At 42.1% G+C, this 16,420-nt stretch overlaps 2 protein-coding genes across 3 annotated transcripts in view; both read left to right on the forward strand.

Annotated features, from left to right (window-relative positions):
- The first annotated feature begins 3,042 nt into the window (after positions 1-3,042).
- The window catches only part of zfpm2a (zinc finger protein, FOG family member 2a), a 515,248-nt gene continuing 501,870 nt past the window's right edge, over positions 3,043-16,420 (forward strand). Inside the window, exons 1-2 of one of the 2 annotated variants that reach the window (XM_062063680.1) lie at positions 3,043-3,231; positions 3,330-3,562. The gene's annotated coding sequence lies outside the window, so the exon portion shown is untranslated. Of the gene's footprint in view, positions 3,563-16,420 lie in introns of both variants that reach the window. The other variant, XM_062063679.1, reaches the window with a different exon arrangement.
- The window catches only part of LOC133660305 (dendritic cell-specific transmembrane protein), a 9,293-nt gene continuing 8,483 nt past the window's right edge, over positions 15,611-16,420 (forward strand). The window contains exon 1 of the mRNA XM_062063690.1: positions 15,611-16,420. This exon is cut by the window's right edge and continues 252 nt beyond it. Within this exon, the coding sequence (XP_061919674.1) occupies positions 15,626-16,420 (795 nt within the window). The 5' untranslated portion in view covers positions 15,611-15,625.

Genomic DNA, 16,420 nt, shown 5'->3' on the forward strand with positions numbered 1-16,420 from the left:
GATCTACAAAGCGTCCAATATAGATCTCCAAAGTGTTCAATAGCGATCTCAAACCACCCCATAGCGCCCAATAGCGATCTCCAAAGCGCCCAATAGTGATCCCCAAAGCGCCCAATAGCGATCTCCAAAGCGTCTAATAGCAATCTCCAAAGCGTCCAATAAGGATCTCCAAAGTGTTCAATAGCGATCTCCAAAGCGTCCAATAGCGATCTCCAAAATGTCCAATAGCGATCTCCAAAGCATACAATAGTGATTTTCAAAGCATCCAATAGGGATCTCCAAAACGCCCAATAGCGATCTCCAAAGTGTTCAATAGTGATCTCAAAGCGTCCAATAAGGATCTCCAAAGTGTTCAATAACGATCTCCAAAGTGTCTAATAGCAATCTCCAAAATGTCCAATAGCTATCTCCAAAGCATCCAATAACCATCTCCAAAGCACCCAATAGCGATCTCCAAAGCGCCCAATAACGATCTCCAAATCGTCCAATAGCGAGCTCCAAAGTTTCAATAGCGACCTCCAAAGCATCCAATAACCATCTCCAAAGCACCCAATAGCGATCTCCAAAGCGCCCAATAACGATCTTCAAAGATTCCAATAACGATCTCCAAAGCATCCAATAGCGATTTTCTAAACGTTCAATAGAGATCTCCAAAGCGTCCAATAGCGATCTCCACAGTGTTCAATTAAGATCTCCAAAGCATCCAATAGCACTGAATAGCGGTCTCCAAAGCGTCCAATAGCGATCTCCAAAGCACCCAATAGCAATCTTCAAAGCAATCAATAGCGTCCCAATAGCGATCTCCAAAGTGTTCAATAGCGATCTCCAAAGTGTCCAATAGCGCCCAATAGCGGTCGCCAAAGCATCCAATAGAGATCTCCAAAACATCCAAAAGCGATTTCCAAAGCATCAAATAGCGATCTCCAAAGTGTCCAATAGCGATCTCCAAAACGTCCAATAGCGATCTCCAAAGTGGCCAATAGCGATCTCCAAAGTGTCCAATAGCGCCCAATAGCGGTCGCCAAAGCATCCAATAGAGATCTCCAAAGTGGCCAATAGCGGTCGCCAAAGCATCCAATAGAGATCTCCAAAGTGGCCAATAGCGCCCAATAGCGGTCGCCAAAGCATCCAATAGAGATCTCCAAAACATCCAAAAGCGATTTCCAAAGCATCAAATAGCGATCTCCAAAGTGTCCAATAGCGATCTCCAAAACGTCCAATAGCGATCTCCAAAGCACCCAATAGCAATCTTCAAAGCGTTCAATAGCGTCCAATAGCAATCTCCAAGGCATTCATAGCGATCTCCAAAGTGTCCAATAGCAATCTCCAAAGCGTCCAATAGCAATCTCCAAAGCATCCAATAGCAATCTCCAAAACGTCCAATAGCGATCTCCAAAGCACCCAATAGCAATCTTCAAAGCGTTCAATAGCGTCCAATAGCAATCTCCAAAGCATTCATAGCAATCTCCAAAATGTCCAATAGCGATCTCCAAAGTGTCCAATAGCGATCTCCAAAGTGTCCAATAGCGATCTCCAATGTGTTCAATAGCGATCTCCAAAGCGTCCAATAGCGATCTCCAAAGTGTCCAATAGCGATCTCCAAAGTGTCCAATAGCGATCTCCAAAGTGTCCAATAGCGATCTCCAAAGCGTCCAATAGCGATCTCCAAAGTGTCCAATAGCGATCTCCAAAGTGTCCAATAGCGATCTCCAAAGCATCCAATAGCGATCTCCAAAGTGTCCAATAGCGATCTCCAAAATGTCCAATAGCGATCTCCAAAGCACCCAATAGCAATCTTCAAAGCGTTCAATAGCGTCCAATAGCAATCTCCAAGGCATTCATAGCGATCTCCAAAGTGTCCAATAGCAATCTCCAAAGCGTCCAATAGCAATCTCCAAAGCATCCAATAGCAATCTCCAAAGCATCCAATAGCAATCTCCAAAACGTCCAATAGCGATCTCCAAAGCACCCAATAGCAATCTTCAAAGCGTTCAATAGCGTCCAATAGCAATCTCCAAAGCATTCATAGCGATCTCCAAAATGTCCAATAGCGATCTCCAAAGTGTCCAATAGCGATCTCCAAAGTGTTCAATAGCGATCTCCAAAGTGTCCAATAGCGATCTCCAAAGTGTCCAATAGCAATCTCCAAAGCGTCCAATAGCAATCTCCAAAGCATCCAATAGCAATCTCCAAAACGTCCAATAGCGATCTCCAAAGCACCCAATAGCAATCTTCAAAGCGTTCAATAGCGTCCAATAGCAATCTCCAAAGCATTCATAGCGATCTCCAAAATGTCCAATAGCGATCTCCAAAGTGTCCAATAGCGATCTCCAATGTGTTCAATAGCGATCTCCAAAGCGTCCAATAGCGATCTCCAAAGTGTCCAATAGCGATCTCCAAAGTGTCCAATAGCGATCTCCAAAGCGTCCAATAGCGATCTCCAAAGTGTCCAATAGCAATCTCCAAAGTGTCCAATAGCGATCTCCAAAGCGTCCAATAGCGATCTCCAAAGCGTCCAATAGCGATCTCCAAAGTGTCCAATAGCGATCTCCAATGTGTTCAATAGCGATCTCCAAAGCGTCCAATAGCGATCTCCAAAGTGTCCAATAGCGATCTCCAAAGTGTCCAATAGCGATCTCCAAAGCGTCCAATAGCGATCTCCAAAGTGTCCAATAGCAATCTCCAAAGTGTCCAATAGCGATCTCCAAAGTGTTCAATAGCGATCTCCAAAGCGTCCAATAGCGATCTCCAAAGTGTCCAATAGCAATCTCCAAAGTGTCCAATAGCGATCTCCAAAGCGTCCAATAGCGATCTCCAAAGTGTCCAATAGCAATCTCCAAAGCGTCCAATAGCGATCCCCAAAGCATCCAATAGCGATCTCCAAAGTGTCCAATAGCGATCCTTAAAGCGTCCAATAGCGATCTCCAAAGCGTCCAATAGCGATCTCCAAAGCGTCCAATAGCGATCTCCAAAGTGTCCAATAGTGATCTTTAAAGCAATAGCGTCCAGTAGCGATCTCCAAAGCGTCCAATAGCGATCACCGAAGAGTCCTATTGGTTGGATTTACATGACGTCACGTCCGGCTCACATTAGAACTGTTCAAATGGCGCAGAGAATAAACGTTTTTTCAAAGTTCTTGGGGAGTGCACGATTTTAAGAAAGACGCACACTACAACCCAAGGAAGCAGATTCGAACTACGCACAAAGTTTGCAGTGACCACTTCGTTAAAGGTTTGTTTGATATATTTTTTAATATACTTTTTAGTATTTCCCATTGAAATATTATCTTGATATTGTTTGCGTTTTAATTTTTCACTTCCGGGAAAAAGTGAGGTGACTGAAGGCGAGCAATGGCGATCCCCACAGCGTCCAGTGGCGATCTCTAAACTCGTGCTTTTACTTTCAAGCGACGGGACGTTTTGGAGTCGCTACATTTAACAAGTCAACAAAAAAAGCGTTGAAGGAATTCAACGAAGCCGACAAATGAGCCAGGACAACCGGAAGTAGCTGACGACATCGCGCCGACGCGGGACACCCAGCCAAAAGCCGCTCCGAAGAGCAGGTAGGACAGCTGTTTTATGTCATGAGGAATCTGCTTTTTGTGGAACTTTCTGGACAAATGCTGGTCGAAAACGAAAGTCTGCGTTGTGTGTTGGCTGCGCGCGCTCTGACGTCAGTTGTTCGCTGCGTGCACGCGCTGATTGACATCAGCTGTTCGCTGCGTGCACGCGCTGATTGCCATCAGCTGTTGGCTGGAAGTGTGCTTATTTCCACAATATTAATGGTGGATTAAACCAATGGAGTGGATGATGTCGCTTTGTTGAAGCCACATTATCTTTTCATCAAGCACTTTGGATTGATCTGAACATTTTCTGCAATTGTTTCACTGGAAGGTTAAAAAAAAAAGAGGTCCTAATGAGTCATTGAGTGCTGTGAAATAGAGTCTGTGAAAAGGGGAGAAAGCCATGCATCTCACTGCAAAACGCTTTGCTGTATAAGATTGAAAACCTGCAAAATGAGCACCAAAAGTTTGTAAATAGGAAAAAAAAGGAATGGTAACAGAACTAAAAGAGCTCACAAGATAAAATTAAAATGTTTCTCAAATCAAGGAATTGCTGGAGAAGTCGAACACTTTGTGAATGTGCAACTAACTGTATTTATATTATTCACATGTGAATAATGCTATGTAATAGACTGTATTTATATTGTTCACATGTAAAAAATACCTAAGTGTTTATTGTTTATTGTGAGCGAACTGTGGTGCTGAATTTCCCCCAGGGATCAATAAAGTACTTTCTATTCTATTCTATTCTAACCCTCATGACAAATTGTTGCCACTACTGCCACAAGGTGAAGTGGATACATAAGTTAAGTTAAAGTTAAAGTACCAATGTTTAGGGGATCGTTTTTCAAGCATTATGAAATGTACTGAAACATTTCAAAAATGAAATAAGACAATTGATAAAGGAAACTGGACAACACTACAAAAACACACACACACACACCACAAGAACCAAGTGAAAGGAATGAGGTCATGTTCGAGTGCGGCGGGCCGAATACGGCCCAACAGTAGGGCTGGGCGATATGGCCTTTTATTAATATCTCGATATTTTTAGGCCATGTCACAATACACTATATATATCTCAATATTTTTGCCTTATCCTTGAATTAACACTTGATGCATATAATCACACCAGTATGATGATTCTATGTGTCTATATTAAAACATTCTTGTTCATACTGCATTAATATATGCTAATTTTAAACTTCCATGCAGAGAAGGAAATCACAACTAAGTTAATTTACCAAAACTGTATTTATTAAACAGTTATTAAGCAGTGGCACAAACATTCATGTTATTCCAAAACAGAATGTGCAAGATTGTCAGAGATGTTTTAAAACAAACTATGAGTGCACTTTTGTGCATTTGTCACTAAGATGACATATCAAAACAACACCAAATTGAAGTGCACTTTTTGTACAGAACACCACTACAATAGTTTAGGGCTGCAACTAACGATTAATTTGATAATCGATTAATCTGTCGATTATTACTTCGATTAATCGGATAAAAGAGACCAACTACATTTCTATCCTTTCCAGTATTTTATTGAAAAAAAACAGCATACTGGCACCATGTTCTGGACATTGGGGATGCAGCATACACCAATAATAACACAGAAATGTAACTCATCAGATCAGAACTGGATCAGATATTGTACACGTTTCTGTTGTGAATAATAAGGGATTAATTTTAGGCTGCTTCTGAATAATAGCATGAAATATTCCAGCACCTTCATAACGTTTAGTTATACTAAAGCGTCACTCAAATCTAAATATATTTATATAGCTTTATCAGCCCGGCTACATTGATCCATTATGAAACCAACCTGAGATATTTCTGTCCGTTACGTTTATTTCGAAATTGGTAACCGTGCGTTTTCTCTCTCAAAACGGAGTCAAATGTGCCGGAGACACATTATCAGCCCCGCGTTGCAACAAAGGCATAACGTTAACTTTACTCACAAAAAAGCTGAACTCATGAATGCCTGTTGCCACTATGGACTTATAAAGTTACGTACCGTGAGTTCCTCCCTTCATCCATGGCTCCAACATGTTTCCTTTTCAGGTGCTTCTGAAGCAATGTTGTACTTTCGTGCCATTTTGCAGGAAACGCTCTTCTTTAATGTCTTTAAAGTGAAGTGTTCCCACACTTTTGACGACTTAGGTCGTACACTTTTCTCCATTGAAGCAATAACCTCAAGATGTTTCTCCGCTAAACTATCCGTACTGTTTTCCTGCGCCATTTTTCGAATGTTTCCAGCAAAGGAGACGGCGTCGTCACGTGAGTTGCACATGACACAGCTTACCCCACCTCATGAGACGTAGCCTCAGCGCTGCCCTGGTGCTGTTTTGTACTGTTTTTGTACTTATTTTGATTATTGTTTCTCAGCTGTTTGTAAATGTTGCAGTTTATAAATAAAGGTTTATTAAAAAAAACGTTTTTTTTTTAATTAAAAAAAAAAAAAAAAGCCTCCGCGCATGCGCATAGCTAGTTCCAACGAATCGGTGACTAAATTAATCGCCAACTATTTTTATAATCGATTTTAATCGATTTAATCGATTAGTTGTTGCAGCCCTACAATAGTTTAAAACAAATAAAGTGCACTTTTGTGTATGAAGTCACACAACATATTTCAATAAGTGTCAAATAAAAATGAGCTGCATAATAGGAAATTAAATCTGTTGAAAAGGTTCATTTAGCCTACTAATGTGTATTTATAAGTGGTTGATTTATATAGGCTACTAAGGTAAAGTTTTGTACCTGACAGGTTTCAGGTATCTTGCTTCTGCAGCCTTCATCAGAGGTGTCACGTGATGTTAGCGTGACGTCATCTGTGACGTGTTATATAGATTGTTCCATCCCACCTGAAGTGGTGGGATGGCGGTGTCCCCTGGTGTGCGCCGAGGGTAGGGCGGGGCGCCCCCTGTCGTCTGGATGTCTACCAAACGGCTGAGGGCGGCCCTGTAGGTTTGTGTCCCAGGTGTGGGATAGTTGGTAGGCTCCTTCGTCCCTGTTGACAGTCTTTGGGGCCCGCTTCCTGATTTCAACCGCCTCTTTGATCCACCGATGGAATTTGTTGCTTTCCATTCTAATGACCTTTGCTGTCTCCCAGTTCATTAGATGGTTTTCCCTCTTGCAGTGGTCTGAAATGGGTGAGCATTCCAGATGTTTCCTTTTCACATTCTTTCTGGTGTTCCTTTTTTCGTGTGCTGAACTGTCGACCTGTCTCTCCTATGTATGTTTTATTGCATGTTAGGCAAGGGATCTCATACATCACACTTTTTCTCAGGGGGGGGATCTGATCCTTAGGGTGTACTAGGATTTGGCGAAGCTTGATGTGCGGCTTCACTGGTGTGCTGATGCGGTGTTTCCTCATCGCTCGCTTTATGCGTTCTGTGACGCCCCTGATGTATGGGAGGGTGACCATGCCCAGGTTCTCAGGCCTAGAACCTTTCTTCTTTTTTTCCTCCTTGTTGTTCCTCTGGACCTCTCGTTTGCCTTTGTTTATGGCCCAGTTTGGGTAGTTGCAGGCTTTGAGCGCCTGTTTTATGTGGTCCTCCTTCTTTTCTCTGTCGTGGTTGTCTGTGATCACCTTGGTGCGATCATATAGGGTGCGGACTACTGACAGTTTGTGTGATGTGCGGTGCTCTGATGTCCATAGTAAGTATTGATCTGTGTGTGTGGGTTTTCTGTATATTATCTTGATGCTTCCATCTTCAGTGTGGTTGATTTTCATGTCCAGGAAAGCGATGGATCTGTGCTCTTCCTCTTCATGAGTGAACTTTATGTTTCCCGTCTCGTCTATGGTGTTTAAGTGGTCTGTGAGTCTTTGTGTGTGGCCGGTCTAAATCTTCTCCAGGATGTCGTCCACATAGCGCCTCCAAAGGGACAGTCTGCATCCTTCGGGAGCAGTGGCTATGGCTTTGGCCTCCAAGTCTTCCATGAAGAAACCACTCATGATGGCTGAGAGGGGGTTCCCCATGGCAAAACCCTCCTTCTGTCTGTATGTATATGGTCCCTCTTAACAGGAAATATGTAGACTTGGCTACGAATGATAACAACTGGACTGTGTTTTCAATTGTTAGGTTTGTTCTTTTCCAGAGTGTTGAGTCTGCTTGCAGGCGGTTCTGTACTATGTTTATTGTGACGTCCACTGGTGTTTTTGTGAATAGGGAGACTACGTCGTGAGATATGAGTATCTCGTCTGATTCTACTTTTACAGTGCTTAATTCTTGTGCCAGCTGCTTTGAATTTTTGCAGTGTTGCTTTGTCTGGCCTAGGAGAGGTTTTATTATCTCGACTAGGGCTTTCGAAAGGTTGTATGTAACTGAGCCTATACTGTCAACAGATGGGCGGAGTGGAACATCTTTTTTATGTATTTTTGGGGTGCCGTATATTCTAGGGGTGATACTGGCTGTAGGTACTAAAAAACTGTAGTTGTCCTTGTCTTTTTCCCTGGTCCTTTTTTAGAACTTCATATGTCTTTATCCTCCAGCATAGCTATCATTTGGCTTTCTTATTGTTTTGTGTCCATAATGACTGTTCTTCCTTTATCTGCAGGTAGTACTTTGATTGTTTGGTCTTTGGCTATTGACTGTATAGCTTTCCATTCTTCCCTACTGGTGTTTTTGTGTGTTATTTTGGCAGTCTTCAGTATCCCTGCTACCTCATTGCTCAAACCCGCTTTGTCGCCTTGATTTGTTAATTTATGACTTGCTATCTCTGTTGCTACAATGAATTCTTCGTATGGGATGTTTATTGGGGTTGTGGCAAAGTTAAGACCGCGAGACAGCACCTTGTTTTCCGTTGCTGTTAATTTGCGTTGTGAAAGGTTACATGCCCATTTTTCTCTTTTTTCTGTGTGTTCCTCCTCCTTTTTTGCTGAGGTTAGCTTCTCAAGTTTTCTGATATGACGGTATTTTGTTGTCTTGAATTCCTTCTCGTGCTCACGTTGTAGATATTCATTCATTATCCGTTCGGTTTCAGTGTCCAGGGGGAAACGTTGTTTAAATCCACTCCTTTTCTCGGTTAACTGCTCTTCAATGTTGTTGATCTTGCTCACCGTGCATTGTATTCTTTCTCTCACCAAGGCATTTCGTGCTTTTCTTACAATTCGTTCCGCGTTCGTCGGAATTGGTTTTTTGATCCCCAAGCTTGTTGGAACAACTCTTTCATCTCGGCAACGTAATGTGAATCTCAGGTGGTTGCGGAAGCGGGCCAGTTTGTGTTCCAATTGTTCCAAACAACGGAATTCCTTGACAATACACTGTCCATGACTTATACGTAATATGTTGAAGAGGTTCATTTAGCCTACTAATGTATATTTATAAGTGGTTGATTTATATAGGCTAGTAAGGTAAAGTTTTGTACCTGACAAGTTTCGGCTATTTTGCTTCTGCAGCCTTCGTCAGAGGTGTCACTTGATGTTAGCGTGACGTCATCTGTGACTGTCAACAGGGACGAAGGAGCCTACCAACTATCCCACACCTGGGAAACAGTCCTGCAGGGCCGCCCCCGGCCGTTTGGTAGACATCCAGACGACGGGGCGCCCCGCCCTACCCCCGGCGCACACCAAGGGACACCGCCATCCCACCACTTCAGGTGGGATGGAACAATCCATATAACATGTCACAGATGACGTCATGCTAACATCACGTGACACCTCTGATGAAGGCTGCAGAAGCAAGATAGCCGAAACTTGTCAGGTACAAAACTTTACCATACTAGCCTATATAAATCAACCACTTATAAATGAAAAAAGGAAATCAAATCCTTCGCTATGTGGTAGGTTCCTGCGGACATTATCTCCTTCTGTTGTTGACTATTTTTTTCATACGGTGTTGCCTCTGCATTTTCTTGGTGTGGCACCGAACGGAGATGTTGACATGCGGAGTTTCAAGCACTCATTCTCTAGCGGGTTACTTTTCAAATGATGCTACAAATTAGCAGTAATGCTACATTTTTTAGCAACGCTTTTGCCCCACACTTGACAAATTACGGTTGTCTGTTCGGCATATTCCCACTTGAAGCCAAACCACCGCCAGACGATGGACCCCCTGCTGTTTTTCTTGGGAATTAATCCTTCCTTCATTTGTTACCAGATTCGCACCTTCTTTCACTCGCACCACTCCGCTAGCACCACAGCTAACGTTACCCATGCCATGCTGCTACCTCTCTGCTCCGCGAGGGCGTATACGTATGTGACGTATGTAAGAAGGTGCGCTTGTTTATGTCTCTGTGAGAAGGAGCGACAAGAAAGTGTGAGAAACGCTTGTAGTGTAATGCCCGCAGCTAAAAGCAACTGCCTGAGAACATATACTCGAATATCACGATATAGTCATTTTCTATATCGCACAGAGACAAACCCGCGATATATCGAGTATATCGATATATCGCCCAGCCCTAATCTGAAGTGCATATTGCTATGAGCTAAACTAACATTCTGTGAGCTTTTGGCTGCTTCCACATCACATTTGGTAAATCTCTCCACACACACATTCACACTTGCACACACTATAAAGCAAACACTTTATCTCCTCCAGGTATGAGGTGAGTCGCGTGACAGAGGTGGAGGAGGGGGTGGCCTTCATATAAAGTTGGATGTCATCGCTTGTCATGAAATATCACACTCAATGATATGGCCGAGGGAGAAAATTGTTTTTAGAATCTGAAGTTATTGTAGGGTTCGAGTTGCTATTTGGACTAATGCAGCAGTCCTCGGCTACATTTGTCCATGGGGGAGACATTTTCTCAGCAGACACCACAACGGTCAGTAATTTTAAACAAAATAAAAAAAATCAATAACATTAATAACAAACAATGATAACGGTACATGTTACCATTCACCTTGACTGTGATTTGAACCCTTGGATGTAAAAACACAATGCAATGAAAAGTAATCCAGGATGGTGTGTCAGCAGTTATTAAAGGCAATGACTGATGCGTGTGGAGGGATGGAAAAATGCTAGGGGTGCAACTTGATAAAGATGGCAGACATTTTTTAAATATTTGTTAAAGCGATGCTACGTTGTGGTTCAGTGAGGAGTGATAGCAAAGGTTCTGTCATAGTGATGGCTTGATGATGATGTAATTTCAATGTCGATGACCAGGTCCAGTGTGTGAGGACCTCGACAAGCTTCTGGGGGTTCGGGCAAACACTTGAGTGTGAGTCAATGTGGACGTTAAACTCGCCCAACAGTATTACGTTTTTTTTGTGTTTTTTGCACAGTGAAACAAAAAAGTCGTTTATTTTAGGGATGAATGTTAAATGTGGTTTTGTAGGGCGATAGATGACGACTATTTGTTGTGAGTAAAACGTAGGATCAGATCAAGGACATTGTTGGATGTTTTTGTGCTGTACACAGACATCATTTGTATAGACCGGCACTAGGTCGCGTAACATCAAGATTTGGGGCCGCCATTTTACCCCAGATTTCGCTCAGTCAGATGTCTATGGGTAAAACTTCCTAGTTTTCTGTTGGATCGTGCTTCTTCTTCGTCTGTGCCTACCTGCAACGGACTAGTTAAGTTCCAAAGTCTCACCCTATAGCAGGGGTCGGCATCTCAAAACATTGAAAGAGCCATATTGGACCAAAAAAACCAAAGCTAATCTGTCTGGAGCCGCAAAAAATTAAAAGCCGTATGAGTCTTATAATGAAGACAACACATGACGTAAGTGTCTTTATTAGCTATATTAACCTACTATCAAAATGACTTTAAAATTCTTGTATGTGTTATAATGAAGGCAACACAGGATGTGTCTATATTAGCTATATTAGCCTACTATCAAAATGACTGTGTCGCAGGCTGAAGCAAATCTTCGTTGACAGAAATGTTGTAATTTAATATTTATTCTACACATTTTTACAACATTAGAAACCATTATTAAATCAGAGGCTACTCAGAAGGTGAGATAACTCCTGGAAATGAATGGCTTTTAATGGCCAAAGATATAGATGTGTGTGTGTGTGTGTGTGTGTGTGTGTGTGTGTGTGTGTGTGTGTGTGTGTGTGTGTGTGTGTGTGTGTGTGTCCAAGTTAAAGAAAACGGCAGGCTGTAATAAATCTTGTAAAATCTTCTTTTAATAGATTTACAATCTTTGGCAAGTTAGGTAATGTTTGCTGTGGTCTGGAACAACATGGCACACAAACAACTATCTGAAATGCAGCCAATATTACATACAGATAATGTGTCATGAGACATGCAAAACTAAATTATATACAAAGAGGATAAAAGTAAAGGATATTAAATGAACTCAAATATACCTACAAATGAGGCATAATGATGCAATATGTACATACAGCTAGCCTAAATAGTATGTTACCATGAATTGATTAATGTGGACCCCGACTTAAACAAGTTGAAAAACTTATTCGGGTGTTACCATTTAGTGGTCAATTGTACGGAATATGTACTGTACTGTGCAATCTACTAATAAAATAATCAATAAATCAAAGTTAGCATTGATTAGCTTGCAGTCATGCTCTGACCAAATAAGCCTGATTAGCACTCCAACAAGTCAATAACATCAACAAAGCTCACCTTTTGTGCATTCACGCACAGCATAAAATGTTTGGTGGACAAACTGAGACAAAGAAGGAGTAGAAGATTTTACATGTAAACTATTGCGTTTTGTTTGTATTTTTCTCCCATCTTATTCAATTTTCAATCCTTTTATAAAAATGCTCCTGGGAGACACTAGGGCGGCACTGAAGAGCCGCAGGTTGCTGACCCCCACCCTATGGTATCCTTACAGTAAGAAACAAACCCCCTCACTAACTGGCTGTAATATATTTGATATTAGTATTGACGTAAGGTTTAAAGATAATATGTAAAATCCTGCCTAAAATAAATAAAGTTCAGCTGCTTCCTGTTATTCATGGCTGACTGGAGTCTAGGGTCATATGGTGGCGTGGTGGCACGCCTGCTGCCTAGTGTCAACTACAGAGGGTACCCATCTACTGTAGGTTACTAAATCTATGGTGCTGTAAAACGTTTCCCATAATGCAACACAACTTGCTACCTCATGTCACCCAGACCCCGTATCAAATTTGTCAAGCTGACTTTTGTACTAAATCAGTTGTGGCTAAGAACCAAGGTAATTTTAGCTTAGAGACATTTAGTAAAAATACTTGCTGAAAATGTGTTCCTCAGTGTGGTATCTGTTGTCTTCCATGTTTCATGTACTTCTCCAAGACCAAGTGAGACGAGTCAAAGCAGACTCATTTGTCACATGCTGGCAATAGTATTGCATTCCTCTCTAGCAGACTGCTGTAAAAAGTCTCCTAAGGCCAGACTGATCCAAAATGTTGCTGCACGTGTGCTGGGAGGCACAGCTGCATAGTACCTTAAACTCCACTTGTTTGTGTGTTCTCTCTTACTCTGTACGCATCAACATTACATTAGTGCTGTCATATACCTCATTATTCAACATTACAGTAACGCCACTTTTGAATTGTGATTAATCAGTTATTTACCTGCCTGCACAATTTTAATTAACTTAATAAAAAGATCCCAATATTTTGATACAAATGCAATGATGCAATGCTATTGTTAGAATCTCAATCATGAACCTTTTAAAAATGTTTTACTTTAGTCATTTATTTGCACAAAACGCTTTATCCGAAGTCCCGTTGGAGTGTCTTTTGAAGGGAAATTTGCCAATGAGCCCACCAGTCTGTTTCCTCACCTCATCTTTGCACTGACGTATGCATTGAACTGATCACTGACGGTGTAACAACTCACACCATCTTTTAGGTAACCATCCACAATTAATGTACAGGAGCATGTGCACTCGTTTTTGGCTAATGGGGATCCCCACAAACAGATCTCATTTTCGACTTTTTCCTATTCCATCCATCCATCTTCTTCCGCTTATCCGAGGTCGGGTTGCGGGGGCAGCAGCCTAAGCAGGGAAGCGAGGCGTTCCCAGGCCAGCCGGGAGACATAGTCTTCCCAACGTGTCCTGAGTCTTCTCCGTGGCCTCCTACCGGTCGGACATGCCCGAAACACCTCCCTAGGGAGGCGTTCGGGTGGCATCCTGACCAGATGCCTGAACCACCTCATCTTGCTCCTCTTGATGTGGAGGAGCAGCGGCTTTACTTTGAGCTCCTCCCGGATGACAGAGCTTCTCACCCTATCTCTAAGGGAGAGCCCTGCCCCCCGGCGGAGGAAACTCATGTCGGCAGCTTGTACCCGTGATCTTGTCCTTTTGGTCATAACCCAAAGCTCATGACCTTTCCTATTCCAAAACGGCTAAAAAACTGAGAAATAAATAAACAAACACAGCAGATATTGTTCAATGAGGTTAAAGCTACACCCTGGAGGCAAGTGGTGGCTTCAATTGTCCCACCAGGGCTGAAGGCTTGTTTTTTTTAATTTTTATTATAACCATCTCATATCAAACCACCTTTTAAAGGAGCACAACACTACACTTGAATAAAAAGAAGAAATATAAATAAATAATTTTAATTGAGGACCCACTAAATTTCCCAGGGACCCATTCTAATAGCTACCTGTGGGTCCTGGGGACTCACAAACCCTTAACGTCATTGCCAAGTGGGGACTAGGGTACTTGACCTGTGTGAAGTTGGCCCCTCGCAAAACTCTCTTGAAATAGTTTAATTGGTTTGTGCAGTTGAAATGGCTATTTGTGCTGTTGTTGTTATTAAATATTATTTTAAAGGTCAATCAAAGGTCACCCACCCCGCCTCCCCGTTCTCCAAATTAGGCCAAAATAGTCTCAATCGTTTTTGCAGCGTTTGTGCTGTAAACAATTTTGGTCTAACTACTAAAGTTTTTAAGTTATTAACTTTTTATGTTAACTACTTAATTACACGTTAATATTACATATAAACAGTCCTTAAATATGTAAAAAAAAAAACCAAAAAAAAAACCCTCCCCAAACCAGTCCCAAATGTTTGCACTGGATTGTGCAGTTGAAATGGCTATTTGTGCTGTTTTTGTTTCTGAGTTATTAAAGATTTTTTTATAGGTCAATCAAAGGTCACCCAACCCCCCTTCCCCATTCTCCAAATTAGGCCAAAATAGTCTTAATCGTTTTTGCTGCAAACAATTTTGGTCCAACTATTATAGTTTTTAAGTTAACGTTTTATGTTTTTTATGTTAACAACTTAATTACATATTAATATTACATATAAACAGTCCTTAAATATGTCAAATACCTCCCCAAACCAGTCCCAAATGTTTGTGCTGTATTTGTGCTGGTTTGTGCAGTTGAAAAGGTTGTTTATGCCGCTAATTATTTCTGAGTTATTTAAAGATTCTTTTATATGTGTTATGATCCGCTGCCCGGACCATAGTTTGTTTACGTTTTCAAGTCACGTGTGTTTTCAGCACCTTGAGTTTGTTTGTTTCAGTTGCCATGACGGCAGATTGCACACACCTGCCTCTGGTTAGTGTTCGGGACGCGCACCTGTTGCCCGGGCGCTAATCAGAGGGCTATTTAGTCTATGCGCTGGCCTCACTCGGTCTGGCCTCCTAATTTGCTGTATGCAACAGATGACGACTATTTTGATTCCTGCTAGCTTTCACGCTATGCTATTTTTGCTTGCTAGCTCCCACGGTAGTCCCTTTGTTTTTGCCTTCCGTGCTATGAGCACGTTTTTGTTTGTTTACCGTATGATTTATGTCTTAAATAAATCTTTTCTTACCTGCACGCTGTGTCCGAAGCCCGTCTGCATTCCTGGGAGAGCAACCCCGCATCATCATGCGCCCCTGTCGTCACAATATGGATACTTGGCTATCACTTACATCAGTTGTGAATTGTTTGATGTAATTTGAAAAATACAAACTAACAAATGTATTATTATTATTATTATTAGTCTCTTTAGAGGAGACTTTGTGAACACCCTTGTCTAATACAATCCCAAATGCCACCTCCATCTCCTACTTCTTCTTTTTTCTGGGGTAAAAAAAAAAAAAAAAGAACAGCGATGACGAATGACAGAGGTTTGCCACCACTTCCTGTTCCAGCAATATTTAAGAAGCCTGCAGCCATCACACACAATAATAGATGCTCCTGCAGGGCCTCCAGAGAGGATGTCACCAACATGGACTGTTCTCAAGCAGACTCTGAAGGATTTTAGGACTGTGGCAGTGGATGTTTTCTTTAGCGGTCACAGAGAGAGCTTCAAGAGATCCACTATCCTCCTCATCATATGCGTCTTCCTCAGCGTCCTCCTCAGCGTCTTGCTCTACCTCTACCTCCTCTGCACTCTCACCTATGACCCCGCAGTGGCCGGGGGAATCTCTGTGCTCCACTGGCTGCTGTTGACTGTAGCCCTCTTCCTGTCCAAGAGAATACGATGCTTGCTGACTCTTCTGCTCATCTCTATATTTACCAAAAAAAGTCGCAATCTCCTTTTGACCGCCGGGACAAGTTTAGTTGTGCTCGGGAATATTCGCAACACTTTAGAGAATCTGACAGGTTTGGTTCGGAGCATGATCTGCAACCTTAGGGCCAAGAAGGCGTCAGTCACGGCTCCTTTCAGTAACTACGTAGCCATGTTGAAATGGTTGGCTGGCGTACTGCAAGGGGTGACGGATCTCGGGGTCGTTAACATGGATTCGCAGCTTAAGATCTCTTCTAAGGTGGACTTGGAAGAATTCAGGGAGCGACTCAGCCAAGCAGAACTAAAGCTGAATCAAAGCGTCAAATACGCCGTGACTTTTATGAACACAGTCTCCTCTGGGAAGGAACGTGTTTATCCGGTCATCAGCTTCCTGGTGCTCACCGTCTTCATCGCCTTGCACATAAAAAATTACCGCAGTGACCCGACATACAAAAATAACTTCATCAGCAGCAAATTTGTTCATTATGACGAGAAGCAGAAG

This window comes from Entelurus aequoreus, linkage group LG11 (assembly GCF_033978785.1).
Source record: "Entelurus aequoreus isolate RoL-2023_Sb linkage group LG11, RoL_Eaeq_v1.1, whole genome shotgun sequence".
In the NCBI taxonomy this organism is placed as follows: domain Eukaryota; kingdom Metazoa; phylum Chordata; class Actinopteri; order Syngnathiformes; family Syngnathidae; genus Entelurus; species Entelurus aequoreus.